This window comes from Maylandia zebra, linkage group LG15, assembly GCF_041146795.1.
Source record: "Maylandia zebra isolate NMK-2024a linkage group LG15, Mzebra_GT3a, whole genome shotgun sequence".
Lineage (NCBI taxonomy): Eukaryota > Metazoa > Chordata > Actinopteri > Cichliformes > Cichlidae > Maylandia > Maylandia zebra.
In genome coordinates, this window is record NC_135181.1 from 28,826,427 (window position 1) to 28,844,865 (window position 18,439).

The window sequence follows — 18,439 nt, forward strand, 5'->3', positions numbered from 1 at the left end:
GTCTGAATTGAACAGCTGCGCTAAATCTCCATCAAACATGCCAGGTTCACTTTCTTCCCTGTCAGAGTCACTTTCCGTGCTGTGCGGCTCCTTGGAAATTATGCCGGCTTTTGCGAAAGCTCGAACAACAGTGCCAGCAGACATGTTAGCCCAAGCATCTACAATCCATTGGCAAATTGTGGCGTAACTCGCCCGGCGCTGCCTTCCACTCTTGGTGAAACTGTGGTCTCCATTGGTCATCCATCGCTCCCAGGCCACTCGCAGCCTTACTTTGAATGGGCGGTTCACACCGATGTCCAGCGGTTGGAGTTCCTTTGTCAGGCCTCCCGGAATGACAGCAAGCTCACAGTTCATTTGTTTCACTAGTTTTTTCACATCGGCTGTGAGATGGGCACGCATAGAGTCACAGATTAAGAGCGATGGTGATGCGTGGAAAAAACCACCTGGTCTCCTTACATACACCTCCCTCAGCCAGTCTTTCATCATTTCCTCATCCATCCAGCCCTTTTCATTTGCCTTAATGATGATTCCTGCTGGAAACTTCTCTTTAGGCAAAGTCTTTCGCTTAAAAATCACCATAGGCGGCAGTTTCTGTCCATTAGCATGGCAGCCAAGCACAACAGTAAAAGAAGACTTTTCATACCCCGTTGTGCGTATCGCTAACGTGCTGGTCCCCTTCTTCTCCACAGTGTGACTCAGCGGGATGTCAAAAGTGAGCGGGACCTCGTCCATGTTTGTGATGTGGCTGGGCTGGATGTGTTTGCTGCAGTAGGAGCGGAAGATGGCCAGCTTTTCCTTATAATCCGCTGGAAGTTGCTGCGCTACCGTAGTCCTGGTCCGGATGGAAAAATGGCAACGTTTCATAAAACGAAAGCACCAAGACGGGCCTCCTTGGAAATGTTCAATGTTCATCTCTTCAGCTAGTGAAACTGCTTTTAGCCGAATGGTGACCGTCGAAACGCTTCTCCCACTCGTTCTTTGCTCGATGATCCACCGCTCGAGTCTTTCCTCCAACTCGGGCCACCTCGCCTTATGTCCACGGAAACTTAGCTGCGTTTTCTTGACCTGCCGGAGCTTGTTTTCTAGCTTCCTCCATTTGCGAACCATCGATTCGTTAATCTTAAATTCTCTCGCCACTGCTCGATTTCCATGTTCCTCCGCGTAGCTGATGGCCTTCAGTTTAAACTGTGCTTCGTAAGCGTGTCTCTTTGCCATTTTCAGGGTTGTTAAAACAACGATGTCCTGCATAACGCACATACCTGTTCTTTTATACAGGTACCGTATGTGCGATAAAGTCAACGCCCACACTTCACCCTTTAGCGTTCTCATGGTGTTCTCTACTACGTCCTCATTACAACACACAGGGCGCACTGCGCTATAGGGCGCGCCGTACTTTTTGAAGAAAATCTAAGACTTTTAAGTGCGCCTTATGGTTGTGAAAATACGGTACGTTGAAACCAAGCACACCATTGTTTTTCTTGTGACATTACCAATAGGTTTGATGTGTCACATGTAGGGCTGGGCGATATATCGAGTTTTTAAAAAATATCGATATATTTTTATACGAGATATAAGACGTGACAATATCCTTTATATCGATATAGTCTATGTTACGTTATAATTATACTTGTGGAGCCACAAGTTTGCCTCTCTTTCGTCCACTTTTGTCTCTACGCAACGTTACTCGGCCTCGCCTCTCCTTCACTGAATACAACTCCCCCTCCCCAATAGCTTCACCTGCAGGCAGCGACCAGATGGACACGGCAAATCTCCGTTAGCGAGTTGTGGGGCTGGACGGCATCAACGTGTGTCACTACCCGATCCGTACTGGAAACCCGATCGGTACCCCGCATGCGCGAAAGGGGTCTACTTCCGGTCGAAGCATTTTACGATAGTTACAGGTCAGAGTATCTGTTAAGATGTTAAGAATAACAATCTTTCTTAAAATGTTTCCGATAATGAAACATTTAACATAATGTAGACAAAAACAAAAAAATAAAAAGATAGTGACAGATCGGGATCCTTACTGCGCATGTACATAGCCGGACCGTACAAATCGGGTCTACCCGATCCATACCGCGCATGTGCAGGGGTTTTCTTCTTCTTCTGTTCGTTTAATGGCAGTTTACTCCCCAGTGTACGAGGATACCGCCACCTGCTGACTGAGCGAATGAACCCTATTGTAAACTGAATTAGCGTCATTACAAACGTGTGTTAAATTTGATTTAGTGATAATCGAGTGTGTTTATGCTTGTCTGTGTGGAGAGGATTGTTGGAAAAGTGATGATAATGTCCGCTATCACTGTCAATTGCCAGTAAACACTTCATCTGGCTGCTGAATCTTCACGTGACATATTATAAAAAGTCTGTAATTATTAACTCTGTCATTAGGCACCATTCTTCTTATTTTAGGGTGCTGTTGTTCAATCGGGGAACGCTCTCTGTTGAGGAGAAAAGCAAAAATTTGTTGCGGATACGGATTATCCATTGTTTCAATGTCCCGGTAGTCGAAAAGGAGGCAGAGCTGTTGAGAAATGCTAGGTGCTAACTGGGCGCTAACCGTATCATTCAAATATATTGAATGTCGCAATGTTGGCAAAGAGAGGAAGTGACGTAAGATTTGCACATGTGGGGTACGGATCGGGTTTCCGGTACGGATCGAGTAGTGACAACGTGTTAGCGAGCTAACCGCGCTAACGAGCTAACCACGCTAACGACATGCTGCCCACAATGGCTGCACGGCCTAAAATCCTTTCATTTTCTCAAAAGTTGACAGCGTGCCTTATGTATGAATTCTGGTTGTGCTTACTGACTGCGAACCGATTTTAGGTGGTACACAGAGCAGCTGTGAAATCTGTCTTTGTTATTATGCTCAGCGTCTGTTAGTTTACATTTTGACTGCACAATTATAAGCTTTTTGTTATGCACAAAAACAACATTGTTTTCTTTTATTTATGGAGCATGATTATTTAATAAATGCTGATAATTTATTTTTGAGTAATTTCTTCATGTAAATCTATGCTGTATGTAAATAAAAATGCGTGTGTGACATCTGGGACACAGTGTGACTAAGAACTTTCTTTTTGTTCTTAACTTATGGCTTTAAAAAATATCGAGATATATATCTTATATTGCCACCCAGCTAAAAAATATCGAGATATGAATTTTGGGTCATATCGCCCAGCCCTAGTCACATGGCCCTCTTCCTATTGAAAAAACAAAAGTTGTATCCAAGATGGCCGACTTCTAAATGGCCACAAACAGGACTTTAATATCACGAACCATTCCCATTTTATTACGGTGTAACCATATAAATGGCCCACCCTGTATTCTATTTTATAACCGTGACACTGACTTTTTGACCAAGAAAATCAAATCAGTTCATCCTTGAGTTTACCTGAATGTTTGTTTAGAGTAATATCTTCTAGGTGTTCCCAGAACGTCGCATTCACAATAAATCCTCCGACAAGAGAGCCATAGAAACAACATAAAAGTATATTCTTGACTTGTGCATGATTTTGGACATAATGAATATCTTGACCTGATTGCAATGCTAGTGACACCACTTCTGAGACTTATTAGCATAAACGCATAATCTAAGCAGTTAACACTTACAATTTTAGAATTCAAGAATATTAGAGTTCTCAGTAATATGGGCATGCAGTAAGCCCCAATTACTGATAATATTGCTACAGAACATCGTCCAGGAAACTCCTTAAAACCCAACTGAGAATTGGGAAATTGGGGAAAACAAACACTAGATCCAACAGGTGGTCTCACCTCTGTACCGTAGCATGATGGGAAGCAGGGTGCTTTGCGCGTCAACGTCTTTACAAATACCATTTTGTTGAATTAATCACATCAGATAGTCCTCTCACGTTCATTCCAATTTAGGAACACAAAACAATAAATGAGTGAATTGTTTATGTGGCTGTGTGGGAGTGCAACAGGAACTGTGTACCTCTAACCAGGCAACAAACCCCTCAAACTCTACTCCACAATCAATCCCAGGCTGAACAGAGAGCAGGCTACCCCAGCCCACCCTGTTACAGCACAAAGTATATTCTAACACGACTCCCCACTGGGCTTGGATGTGGAACCTGGCATTATTAACGGTGTGGATGTTTAATGAGGAAGGATGGTGGGTAGTTAGAATGTTGTTTTCCTTCATGTTTTCCTCAACAGTGTGCAACTTACTTTGGAAATATAGGTTGTAAATAATATGGCTGGTAACCACACTAAGTGCAGCCTGCCTTTATTTGATGTCATCTTACAGGAACACAATGTGTTTTTCCATCTTTGTAAGCCATCACTAAAAACTGCATACACAAAATGTCACAGCTGTTTTGGACTGATTGGAAAGAGCAGTTTTGATAATGCAACAAACCTTGTATGAGAAACATAATCACATCACTTCACATTATTACATACTCAAACACAAGCGATTAAAGGAACACATATCAGTTTCATTATGCAGTGTCAAAAAGCACTTTTCGGTCCAAAGAGTTCTAGGGACTCCCCTAGGTTACGTGATCACTGTCGAATTTTCCAAGAACTATATCTTCTGTATGCATTTGCATCACAAACAGAAACGCTAAAGTCATGTATTAGCCAACTGCTGGTTGGCACAACAACATCTACAACCACAACAAATAGATGGATGTCTTGACAATCTGTTGACAATAGAGAAAAAGCAGTTGCAAAGGCAGGGTTTCAACCATGAAAGCTGTTAGCCAGGCAACTGCAACCTGTCCAAGTGGTAAGAACGGAATTGCAGTTTTACGTTGTAGCACTATCCACTTGCTGAAATGCTATGATGCTATACCTGGCACAGATGGAACAGTGAAGCTGTATTGAAACAGCTCTTTCCAGACCAAACTGAGAACTAACACAAAGATTTCTCTTTGAAACATCAACATTACACTGTAATTTTTATAAAGTGGGAACTTCACTGTCTTTCCTGTCATGCTCAGGTCAAATCTTACCAATTTACAAATTAAAAAATGTCCCATTGGCTCGAGGCCTTATGACATCCTCCACACTATGCACTTGAACATATAAAAGTGATGAGCACCTCTTTCGTTGAATTTTGAGTGTTTTAATCAACTTTGTTACATCTGTGGTGTTCCCGACCATCATAGAAAATGAATGGGAATCCACCCCTCAACCCCTTTGGCCTCTGACCCCCTGAATGACAAAATAAAAGACCCACTTTACGATCTACTGAACCACCCACTGAATGGCCAACTGAATGACCACTGAACAACCGACTGAACGACCCAGTGACCCAGCCTCTGAATTTTTTAATTTTTAATTTGAGAACTGTTAAAACAGACCGTTCAATGGTGACCAGAACACTAAAGTAAGGGGGTTTGGAGTGCACACAACAGGAGGGCTATTAGTCATTATATTTAAAGCTAACAGATGCTTACATATCTAGCAACATTGTAGCCTTTGGCTCAGTGACACACAGCAATTGATCAGTTGGCAACCCCCTGGCAACATCTGGTAACTAGAGAAAAGAATTTATCTTCTAACTAGTTAGTGAGTAGGACTAGGCGATATGGCCCAAAATTCATATCTTGATATTCTTTAGCTGGATGTATGTCTCGAAGAAGATATATATTGAAGAAGGGATTTTTTGCCATAAAGTAAGAACAAAAAGAGTTCTTAGTCAAAGCTGTGTCTCAGATCTCAAACAGGCACTTTTATTAACATACAACGTAGATGTACATGAAATTACTCAGAAATAAATTATCAGCATTTATTAAATAATAATGCTCCATATATAAAATAAAAAATGTTGTTTTTGTGCATAACAAAAAGCTCACAATTGTGCATTCAAAATGTAAACTAAAAAGACGCTGAGCATAATAACAAAGACTGACAGATTTTGCAGCTGCTCTGTTCCCATGTTCTACTGCATGACTGACAGCCTTGAGTTTGAAATCCACTTCGTAACCATGTCTCTTAACAGGTGCCATTTGTAGTCCTTATACCCACACGATAATAATCCGCGCAATATTACGTTGAAGCACAGCACGTATTACTCCGCGAGGCTCCTGACTATGGCAGCCATATTGCTTTGACAATTAAGTAGTGCAGCTTCGTAGCTTGCCAAAGTCGTAATAAAACCTTTTTTGACAGATTTCTGAGCGCCGTGTACCACATAAAATCAGTTTTCGGTCAGTAAGCATAACCAGAATTCATACATAAGGCTCACTGTCCATTTTTGAGAAAATGAAAGGATTTTAGTGTAAGCTTACAGCCGAAAAATACGGTACACGAGTTTTGTAAGGTGGTTTGTTTCGGTGCAGGAGGCTGTGAGACTTCGCGGTCCAGGATACAGGACGCAGTTTCACACACTCTTCATTTTGCACTTCATGGCGCTGTTGTAAATAGTGAAAATACCAGTAGTGCTCCAACCTTTAGTCGGGACGCTTTCTCAACATTCTCTACAGAATACACTGCTGCTCATCTGACACTCCAAATAATACTAATAATAATTAGTGCTGCCAGCGTTAATCTTGTTAAAATGACATTAAGGCCATAACTGCATTAACACAGTTAATGAGTTATCGCGGATCACCCCTTGCGTGGGGCTGGACTTTGTCAACGCATTAACGACCTAACCGCGCTAATATGGATCTCTAAATTACTAATTTTCAAATGTTTTCTTTTTACCGACCAGCTCCTCTTGTATAGTTGCAGTGTCCATCTTGTTATTGCCTGCAGGTGAAGCGATGGGGGAGGGGTAGTTGTGTTCAGTGAAGGAGAGAGGCGAGGCAGAGTAGCGTTGCTTAGAGACAAAAGTGGACGAAAGAGAGGCAAACTTGCGGGTCCACGAGTATAATCATAATGCAACATAGACTATATCGATATAAACAATATTGTCACATCTCATATAAAAATATATCGATATATACAGTGGGGCAAAAAAGTATTTAGTCAGCCACCGATTGTGCAAGTTTCCCCACCTAAAATGATGGCAGAGGTCAGTAATTTGCACCAGAGGTACACTTCAACTGTGAGAGACAGAATGTGAAAAAAAATCCATGAATTCACATGGTAGGATTTGTAAAGAATTTATTCGTAAATTAGGGTGGAAAATAAATATTTGGTCACCTCAAACAAGGAAAATCTCTGGCTCTCACAGACCTGTAACGTCTTCTGTAAGAAGCTTTTCTGTCCCCCACTCGTTACCTGTATGAATGGCACCTGTTTGAACTCATCATCTGTATAAAAGACACCTGTCCACAGCCTCAAACAGTCAGACTCCAAACTCTGCCATGGCCAAGACCAAAGAGCTTTCGAAGGACACCAGGAAAAGTATTGTAGACCTGCACCAGACTGGGAAGAGTGAATCTACAATAGGCAAGCAGCTTGGTGTGAAAAAATCAACTGTGGGAGCAATCATCAGAAAATGGAAGACATACAAGACCACTGATAATCTCCCTCGATCTGGGGCTCCACGTAAGATCTCATCCCGTGGGGTCAAAATGATCATGAGAACGGTGAGCAAAGATCCCAGAACCACACGGGGGGACCTGGTGAATGACCTGCAGAGAGCTGGGACCAAAGTAACAAAGGTCACCATCAGTAACACACTACAACGGCAGGGAATCAAATCCCGCAGTGCCAGACGTGTTCCGCTGCTGAAGCCAGTGCATGTCCAGGCCCATCTGAAGTTTGCCAGAGAGCACATGGATGATACAGCAGAGGATTGGGAGAATGTCATGTGGTCAGGTGAAACCAATGTAGAACTTTTTGGTATAAACTCAACTCGTCGTGTTTGGAGGAAGAAGAATACTGAGTTGCATCCCAAGAACACCATACCTACTGTGAAGCATGGGGGTGGAAACATCATGCTATGGGGCTTTTTTTCTGCCAAGGGGACAGGACGACTGATCCGTGTTAAGGACAGAATGAATGGGGCCATGTATCGTGAGATTTTGAGCCAAAACCTCCTTCCATCAGTGAGAACTTTGAAGATGAAACGAGGCTGGGTCTTCCAACATGACAATGATCCAAAACACACCGCCTGGGCAACAAAGGAGTGGCTCCGTAAGAAGCATTTGAAAGTCCTGGAGTGGCCTAGCCAGTCTCCAGACCTCAACCCCATAGAAAATCTGTGGCGGGAGTTGAAAGTCCGTGTTGCTCGGCGACAGCCCCAAAACATCACTGCTCTCGAGAAGATCTGCATGGAGGAATGGGCCAAAATACCAGCTACTGTGTGTGCAAACCTGGTAAAGACCTATAGTAAACGTTTGACCTCTGTTATTGCCAACAAAGGTTATGTTACAAAGTATTGAGTTGTATTTTTGTTATTGGCCAAATACTTATTTTCCACCCTGATTTACGAATAAATTCTTTACAAATCCTACCATGTGGATTCATGGATTTTTTTTTCACATTCTGTTACTCACAGTTGAAGTGTACCTCTGGTGCAAATTACTGACCTCTGTCATCATTTTAGGTGGGGGAACTTGCACAATCGGTGGCTGACTAAATACTTTTTTGCCCCACTGTATTTAAATGGCAAATGGCCTGTATTTGTATAGCGCCTTACTCGTCCCTAAGGACTCCAAAGCGCTTTACACATTCAGTCATCCACACATTCACACACTGGTGATGGCAAGCTACATTGTAGCCACAGCTGCGCTGGGGCGCACTGACAGAGGCCCACTGGCAACCTTCCGATTTCAAGACAAACTGCCAACTCTTGAGCCACAATCGCCCAATTTACAAACTCGATATATCCCCCAGCCCTATTGGCGAGTGTTGGCTGGAGGCGAGGCTGCCGGACACTGGCACCACCGGGCCCTCTGACCACCACCAATAGGAAACGGGTGAAGTGTCTAGCCCATGGACACAACGACCAAGACTGTCGGAGCCGGGGCTCAAACCGGCAACCTTCTGATTACAAGACGAACTGCCAACTCTTGAGCCATGATGGCCCCACATATTCTGAAATTATATATTCTGTTACACTATCCAATGGGACATAACTTCTTGTACAGGATCACCAGTCAAGTCTGGTAAAAATAACCTCAAAAGTCACAAAATAGCAGTTGTAAAGGTTTTATTCCCAGCACAACAACAGGTTAATATCCTTCCTAATTTTAATAGTTTAATAACTTTTTAGGGACAGGTGGGACAACCCTCATCTCAGCAAATCAGTTAGCAGTTCAGTATGTACGTGGCAATTATTGGGAAATGCATTGATGGAGGAAGAGGGCGTAGACTCTAGAAAGAGTAGGTTGTAGCAGTTTATTTAAGTTGCCTAATATGAGCTCATTCATTTTAACCTGCACAATGCTTGCTACATTGTAGCCTCAGCTGCCCTGGGGCGCACTGACAGAACGAGGCTGCCGGACACTGGCGCCACCGGGCCCTCTGATCACCACCAGTAGGAAACGGGTCAAGTGTCTTGCCCAACGACATAATGAACGAGATTGTCGGAGCCGGGGCTCGCACCGGCAACCTTCCGATTTCAAGACGAACTGCCAACTCTTGAGCCACGATCGTCCCATTTAAAAACTCGATATATCCCCCAGCCCTATTGGCGAGTGTTGGCTGGAGGCCGGTGGCTGTCGCCCAGTGAAATTTTCTACCAAGTGGTAGTGAAACAGCAAAGCTTTTACTTGGGAGGATAACATTTCTAGTTTTTTTCACATTTCTCACTCTTTCACTACAACTTGGCAAGTAGTTTGCAAGTATTTGCAGACAAATTTGTGTTTTCCATGCAAACTACTATTCACTGCAGCAACCTGCTTTTCATTGCAACTCTGAATGCCATGCTAGAGACTGCCAGCAACTACTCACCAACCAGTTGCAGAATCAGCATTTTTCCTAACCAGTTGTTACCAGATAGTTGCCAACTGATCTCTAGGCCTGCATGAACTGGGTTTTAGAAACTTCACAGCAACTAAGAGCAGCTATTGGAAGCTGGTAATCAGTGGTTCCCAGTGGATCACTGACTGATCTCTAGGACTCTGTGACTGAGCCAAAATGCCAAGTCTTTATGTACCTCTCTTTTCCAGATCATTTCAAATAGAGAGGAATCAAGCATAAAATCCATGGAACTGTTAATCAAAATGTATCTTCTTGGTTGGATCTTAGTTCCTTGATCTCAGTCTGTCATTTGTGTCTTAATGGAATAATTAACTCATTCACTGCCAGCCATTGGCAGTGAATGAGTTAAACCCATTGACTCATTCACTGCAATTGACGGCTATAGACGTCAATGGCAGTGAATGAGTTAATACAATGAATGAATGAATCTTTGGGCTATGCCTTACAGGCATTCATATTCTTAGGTGTTCACAAACACTGCCGCGTAGAATGTGTACTAGAAGTTAGACCATAAGCCTTCTTTTTGACTTCTGCACACTTAGCTAATCACTACTTAAATTCAAACCACAATCTGAAAGGTCATTTCAGACACTTCTAGGTGACTTGATGTTGGAATAACACAGCATATTCACTGACCTTAGTTTCATTTTAATTGGTGGCCTTTGTTTCAGAAAATAAATATATTTCTCAGATCCCAATAACACAAATCAAGGCTGCAGCCCTTGAGAGCCCCATTCAACCCCTGCTGTGGAGAAGTAGCACATTTCACTACTTCCTTGCCAGCCCTGACCAAATGCCAAACACTGTATGTGTGTGATCTGTGCTTTGACGTTTCCCTTTCTTGCACAAATGCTTTAACGGCCCCAGTAAAGGGGTGTTACAACCTTGAAGCAAAGCCAGCCACACACCTTGGAAGTATTAAGAAGCTGTTTTGTTGTAAGGTTCCAGAGAGTAAAAAGCAGAGAAAAGTGGCTATTTGGGGGTTGCACGTGTACACATACAGTGGGGCAAAAAACTGTTTAGTCAGCCACCGATTGTGCAAGTTCCCCCACCTAAAATGATGACAGAGGTCAGTAATTTATAGTAATAACAAAAATACAACTCAATACTTTGTAACATAACCTTTGTTGGCAATAACAGAGGTCAAACGTTTACTATAGGTCTTTACCAGGTTTGCACACACAGTAGCTGGTATTTTGGCCCATTCCTCCATGCAGATCTTCTCGAGAGCAGTGATGTTTTGGGGCTGTCGCCGAGCAACACGGACTTTCAACTCCCGCCACAGATTTTCTATGGGGTTGAGGTCTGGAGACTGGCTAGGCCACTCCAGGACTTTCAAATGCTTCTTACGGAGCCACTCCTTTGTTGCCCGGGCGGTGTGTTTTGGATCATTGTCATGTTGGAAGACCCAGCCTCGTTTCATCTTCAAAGTTCTCACTGATGGAAGGAGGTTTTGGCTCAAAATCTCACGATACATGGCCCCATTCATTCTGTCCTTAACACGGATCAGTCGTCCTGTCCCCTTGGCAGAAAAACAGCCCCATAGCATGATGTTTCCACCCCCATGCTTCACAGTAGGTATGGTGTTCTTGGGATGCAACTCAGTATTCTTCTTCCTCCAAACACGACGAGTTGAGTTTATACCAAAAAGTTCTACATTGGTTTCACCTGACCACATGACATTCTCCCAATCCTCTGCTGTATCATCCATGTGCTCTCTGGCAAACTTCAGATGGGCCTGGACATGCACTGGCTTCAGCAGCGGAACACGTCTGGCACTGCGGGATTTGATTCCCTGCCGTTGTAGTGTGTTACTGATGGTGACCTTTGTTACTTTGGTCCCAGCTCTCTGCAGGTCATTCACCAGGTCCCCCCGTGTGGTTCTGGGATCTTTGCTCACCGTTCTCATGATCATTTTGACCCCACGGGATGAGATCTTACGTGGAGCCCCAGATCGAGGGAGATTATCAGTGGTCTTGTATGTCTTCCATTTTCTGATGATTGCTCCCACAGTTGATTTTTTCACACCAAGCTGCTTGCCTATTGTAGATTCACTCTTCCCAGTCTGGTGCAGGTCTACAATACTTTTCCTGGTGTCCTTCGAAAGCTCTTTGGTCTTGGCCATGGCGGCGTTTGGAGTCTGACTGTTTGAGGGTGTGGACAAGTGTCTTTTATACAGATGATGAGTTCAAACAGGTGCCATTCATACAGGTAACGAGTGGGGGACAGAAAAGCTTCTTACAGAAGACGTTACAGGTCTGTGAGAGCCAGAGATTTTCCTTGTTTGAGGTGACCAAATATTTATTTTCCACCCTAATTTACGAATAAATTCTTTACAAATCCTACCATGTGAATTCATGGATTTTTTTTCACATTCTGTCTCTCACAGTTGAAGTGTACCTCTGGTGCAAATTACTGACCTCTGCCATCATTTTAGGTGGGGAAACTTGCACAATCGGTGGCTGACTAAATACTTTTTTGCCCCACTGTATATATCGATATATTTTTATATGAGATGTGACAATATTGTTTATATCGATATAGTCTATGTTGCATTATGATTATACTCGTGGACCCGCAAGTTTGCCTCTCTTTCGTCCACTTTTGTCTCTAAGCAACGCTACTCTGCCTCGCCTCTCTCCTTCACTGAACACAACTACCCCTCCCCCATCGCTTCACCTGCAGGCAATAACAAGATGGACACTGCAACTATACAAGAGGAGCTGGTCGGTAAAAAGAAAACATTTGAAAATTAGTAATTTAGAGATCCATATTAGCGCGGTTAGGTCGTTAATGCGTTGACAAAGTCCAGCCCCACGCAAGGGGTGATCCGCGATAACTCATTAACTGTGTTAATGCAGTTATGGCCTTAATGTCATTTTAACAAGATTAACGCTCGCAGCACTAATTATTATTAGTATTATTTGGAGTGTCAGATGAGCAGCAGTGTATTCTGTAGAGAATGTTGAGAAAGCGTCCCGACTAAAGGTTGGAGCACTACTGGTATTTTCACTATTTACAACAGCGCCATGAAGTGCAAAATGAAGAGTGTGTGAAACTGCGTCCTGTATCCTGGACCGCGAAGTCTCACAGCCTCCTGCACCGAAACAAACCACCTTACAAAACTCGTGTACCGTATTTTTCGGCTGTAAGCTTACACTAAAATCCTTTCATTTTCTCAAAAATGGACAGTGAGCCTTATGTATGAATTCTGGTTATGCTTACTGACCGAAAACTGATTTTATGTGGTACACGGCGCTCTGAAATCTGTCAAAAAAGGTTTTATTACGACTTTGGCAAGCTACGAAGCTGCACTACTTAATTGTCAAAGCAATATGGCTGCCATAGTCAGGAGCCTCGCGGAGTAATACGTGCTGTGCTTCAACGTAATATTGCGCGGATTATTATCGTGTGGGTATAAGGACTACAAATGGCACCTGTTAAGAGACATGGTTACGAAGTGGATTTCAAACTCAAGGCTGTCAGTCATGCAGTAGAACATGGGAACAGAGCAGCTGCAAAATCTGTCAGTCTTTGTTATTATGCTCAGCGTCTTTTTAGTTTACATTTTGAATGCACAATTGTGAGCTTTTTGTTATGCACAAAAACAACATTTTTTATTTTATATATGGAGCATTATTATTTAATAAATGCTGATAATTTATTTCTGAGTAATTTCATGTACATCTACGTTGTATGTTAATAAAAGTGCCTGTTTGAGATCTGAGACACAGCTTTGACTAAGAACTCTTTTTGTTCTTACTTTATGGCAAAAAATCCCTTCTTCAATATATATCTTCTTCGAGACATACATCCAGCTAAAGAATATCAAGATATGAATTTTGGGCCATATCGCCTAGTCCTACTCACTAACTAGTTAGAAGATAAATTTTTTTCTCTAGTTGCCAGATGTTGCCAGGGGGTTGCCAACTGATCAGTTGCTGTGTGTCACTGAGCCAAAGGCTACAATGTTGCTAGATATGTAAGCATCTGTTAGCTTAAAATATAATGACTAATAGCCCTCCTGTTGTGTGCACTCCAAACTCCCTTACTTTAGTGTTCTGGTCACCATTGAACGGTCTGTTTTAACATTCTGTCTCTCACAGTTGAAGTGTACCTCTGGTGCAAATTACTGACCTCTGTCATCATTTTAGGTGGGGGAACTTGCACAATCGGTGGCTGACTAAATACTTTTTTGCCCCACTGTATATCTTCACCTAAATGCATACACATGGGCAGTGGATTACTCATCTAATCAGGAGAACACAAACATAATGCACAAAAACACAGAATCATTTAAACAGATTCATTTGAAACCCAGACTTTATTCACTTTAATGTGTTTAATGAGTTTCATCAAGTAGTTTTTTTTTTCCAAATGATTTGCCCATAGTCGTGCATTTAGGAACTGTATCCTCGGGGGACACCTGTTGTTGTAGATTATGACATCAATCTATTCTAGCAGGTGCTGTTTATCTGTCAGCATTCTTTTAAGAACACTAACATGTACTCACATTGCCATGTCAAGGCAATGTTTGTTTTGTCCGGTTTAAGCACCAGTAGGGTTTTTGGTTACAAGATCCAGGAATGAGAAACATGGCGGTAACACAGTCCAGATCATTTCCTGTTAAACATAATCTGATCTTAGACCCATTTGAAATAAAACAAAACAACATGAGGCACAATTAACTGGGGGTTTTTTTGTTTCTTCATTTTCTTTTGTCACTTGGCAGAATCAGGACAAGCTGTAAACACAAAACTATTATTACCATATAAAGTTAACATGACAAACTTCAGCAATTAACTGCTTATTTGCACATTCAACAGAGACAAAACAAGCTCCAAAACAGGAGCTCATAATTTAACTTCTTTTACATTAAAGTAGACCTGCATGATCCATAGTACCCATAATAATCCTTATTTATATCAAACTGGGACTCCCAGCCACTCAGGTGGCCTTTTCACTCCTCCCGCTTAAACCCAAAAAGCAAGGTTAGCAGCTGGGTGGGGCTTCCTGCACTCATAATGAACTATAGAAAACAGTTTTTAAAGTATACTGAATCTTGATTTGCTGTGAGATTACATCAATCTTTGAAACTTTGGCCATTATTTAAATATTTTGTTTCCAACTTCGCCAGGCGGTTGCCGTTATGGTTATTTTAGGTCCACCCACTATAAATAAGCACAGAGGATTTGCTACAATTGTAAAGTTAAGTCTACTGTTGCTATTACTCATTTGTTCAATGTATGAACTTCTAAAAGAAAGAGCTATTTTTATATTTTAAAAAATCAAGAGTATTAAAAAGAAGTAACTGTATAAGTCAAAAATGCTTTGACTCAACTCAAGACCATCACATTTACCATGTTGGTAAAGCTGGGAGTTGTAAAGTTGAATGATAATTGATAGCTTCATAAAATGTACTTGTGTTTCTCTAACTGCCTACCTTTCCTTTCTATAACAGGCATCTTAAGTATCAGGGCTGCTAGGCAACAGCAGGGAAAGCCCAATGTGGTTAGCCAGCAACAGTATAACACTTCCTGTGTCAAACCTTAGCCCCTCCAAACAACACACACACACAACTCCCAGCACTATCTCACGTTCCCTCTTCATTTCCTTTTCTCCATATATCTCTTTGTCACTCTGTAAGAGACCAGATTGACCTACTAATGTTCCTTGCCAACCAAACAACAACTCTGATGCAGCTGAAACCAGATTATTCCAGTTCTCTGTGGTCAGTCAATGAGGGAGCAGAGAGAGGGTAGCGGATGTCTCAGCTTGATCAAAGAACACACACACAGACAAGGTTACATGCACACATACACAGATTTCTACTTGAGACTTGAGTGTCTCTGTCAGGATATGTTCCCTGAGTCTGGGTCTCTTGTCCTAAGTCAGTGTGAAATCAAGATCTGTGCTGTAGGGTTGAATGTTTTCTACTTGTAGAAAACATTCAACCCTACATCTCAATCTGTAGCTACAGAGAGTGGCAATAAGAAACTGTGGAGGGGAGGGTGGAATCGGTACGGGGATCTACGCAGTTCACAAGCAGAACTCACGCACGCTATAACGTTAGCCTGAGATATGCACTGAGTAACTAAGAGTCTGCAGCCTCCTGTGAGCTGCAGATGTAGAGCATTTAGTAGAAACAATGCTGAGTTTACAAAAAACACAATGGCCATGGTAAGACCCTGTCATGTTAGTAGTTTCTTCAGTCACTTGATTAAAGGTTAGGAGTAGATTAACTTTGAAGCCCCAAATTCACAAGCGTTATAAAAATAGCTTTGTCCCCGTTGCTGTCACTGAATTAAATAAGAACTGTTTTTGATTCGAAATATCAAAACTACTATATATGTGCCACAGTGAGCTTTATATATTTACTAGGTATGTGTGTTTTTAAAGGGATGCCAAATGCTGTCATTTTTCTGTAAAGCAAATTTACCTTGCCTTTGGGTATAAATAAAGTTACCTTGACCTTGACCTTGACATCAAATGATTAATTCTCCCTTTATTCATCCATGTCGCTGAATTTTAACTGAATGACCCTAACTCCTAACCCTAACCCCTCGAACTGAGAGAAAATGATAGAGATAGATTTTTATGTTCCACAACTTCAGCACCAAACCCCAAGTTATCAAAATAATTGAATGTGTGCAATTTTAAAGTCTTAGAGACTCTTCTGAAGATCTAACTGTGTTTCTACCTCAGTTGAAAAGCAGTTTCCAACACCAAAAGATCCAGTAGGTTTACCTTGTCCGTTGGCATAGTAGATCCACTTCTCTCGGACTTGAGTTAGTGGTGCAGGGGGTTTCTTTTGAATTGCCTTCTCCATGATGCTGCTCGGGTCCTGCATTGGGCCCTTCTTCAACACCTGAGAGCTCTGCTTCACACTACACACTACGATCACCACCAGCACCAGCAGCAGCAGCAGTACAATCATCCAGGGCAGGTGCTCGTTTATGTCAAAGTGATTATGGGCGCTTGGTCTTGGGAATCCCCTGCGAGTTGGCCTGTAGGAGCTGGAGGCCCCACCTGCGCTATCTTGTCCATTAATCTTTCTTATGCTTGTTTCAACCTTGACTATTTCTTCAGTCCCCAGATCTTCCATTGCCCTCTTGTTAGGCCCTGGGTTTGGTTCAGAATTCAGTTGCCCCCTCTGCAACTCATGGTCCATTGGTTCCTCATGAGCTGGGAGAACTGGAGTCCAATTTGGTTGGGTGAGAGTGCCAGGATGGCTTCGGAGGGGCTCTTCTGCTCGCTGGCTTTTTCCACCCTGGGGTTCCTTCAGCTGAATGGCTGCTGACTGGCTGTGGGTACCTGTGTTGAGAGGCAGAGAGGTTGATGGAGACACAGAACAAGCAAGAAGAGAGATAAGAAAGACAAGGAAAGCAAAGATAGTAGATAGTATAGAAGTAGCAGATGAGAGACAACAGTGACACAGAGAAAGAGGGAATTAAACTCAGTCACTTGGGAGTTCTGTCTAACTAAGACAAAAAAAAAAAAAACAGACGGTATCACGGGCGGAGGATCCTAACACCTTAATCCATCCAAGCAATCTGGCACAGACACGCTTTGTTGACTTACTTCATCACTGAGTGGGCTGTGTACACCTTTTTGACATTGTTATTACAATCTGAGTATTCATGAAAACGAAAAGAGTGTTTAGATGATGTTCACAGGGGTCAAAATCTCCTTTGTTTTCCAGGCAGTGGCCATTATAGTCATTGTTGAGCATACTAATACTAATACTCTGCAGAAATTGCAGACCAGTGTAAATGACTGACAGATGTCAAAATCTATATACATATTAGAGATGGCACGATACCACTTTTTTATGTCCGATACCGAAATCATAAATTTGGATATCGGCCGATACCGATATGAATATTAGTGTGTTTTTTTATTCAATAAAACTGTTTTTTTAAATATATTGCTGCATTTTGTATAAGTTCATACTCAAGTTTCAATAAACAACAACACTAAAGCTATTCTGTTATACCTGTATGTAAAAAATACACTGCACCCAAAATATTTCATAGTTCAGCAATACTGATCAATCTAATAAACTTAAACCTTCTCCATCCTTCCTATTCTGGCATTTTACAGAGTACTCTTTAGCTCCTCCCCTTTGTGAGTGTGGACACTTCATCTCTTTGCTCTTGAATGCTTTGCTTCTTATATTGATTTTTATTGATTTTTATGCTGATTTTTTCCCTTTTTTCCGTGTGAGCTTACCTGCGATTACTTCTGGACACTTGTAGATCATTAGGACTTGAGTGTTCTTAACAGAAACAGCAACATTTTATGGTTACCTTGTCCTCAGCGCTCCGTGTGTCTGTGGCCTAGACACAGCTGAAGCCTGATTACAGCGTCTGGGCACCGAGCAGCCTCAATAGCCTGGAAAGGTGCTAACCGCTAGGCTAACTAGCAACAAGATGCCTTCCCTCTCCACAGATGACTACCACAGCCTCCTGCAGAAGATTGCAGTACTGGAGACAAAAATTCATCGCTTAGAAGTAAACGTGGAGGTAAATGGACTGTGTGGAAATGAAACAACCTTGCCTTTGATTCAAAACAATGGCGATGA

General features: G+C 42.3%; 1 protein-coding gene across 1 annotated transcript in view; it reads right to left on the reverse strand.

The window, feature by feature from the left end:
• The window catches only part of tnfrsf21 (tumor necrosis factor receptor superfamily, member 21), a 194,306-nt gene that overhangs the window by 115,104 nt on the left and 60,763 nt on the right, over positions 1-18,439 (reverse strand). Inside the window, exon 4 of the mRNA XM_024805712.2 lies at positions 16,603-17,169. Coding sequence (XP_024661480.1) covers positions 16,603-17,169 — 567 coding nt within the window. The remainder of the gene's footprint in view (positions 1-16,602; positions 17,170-18,439) is intronic.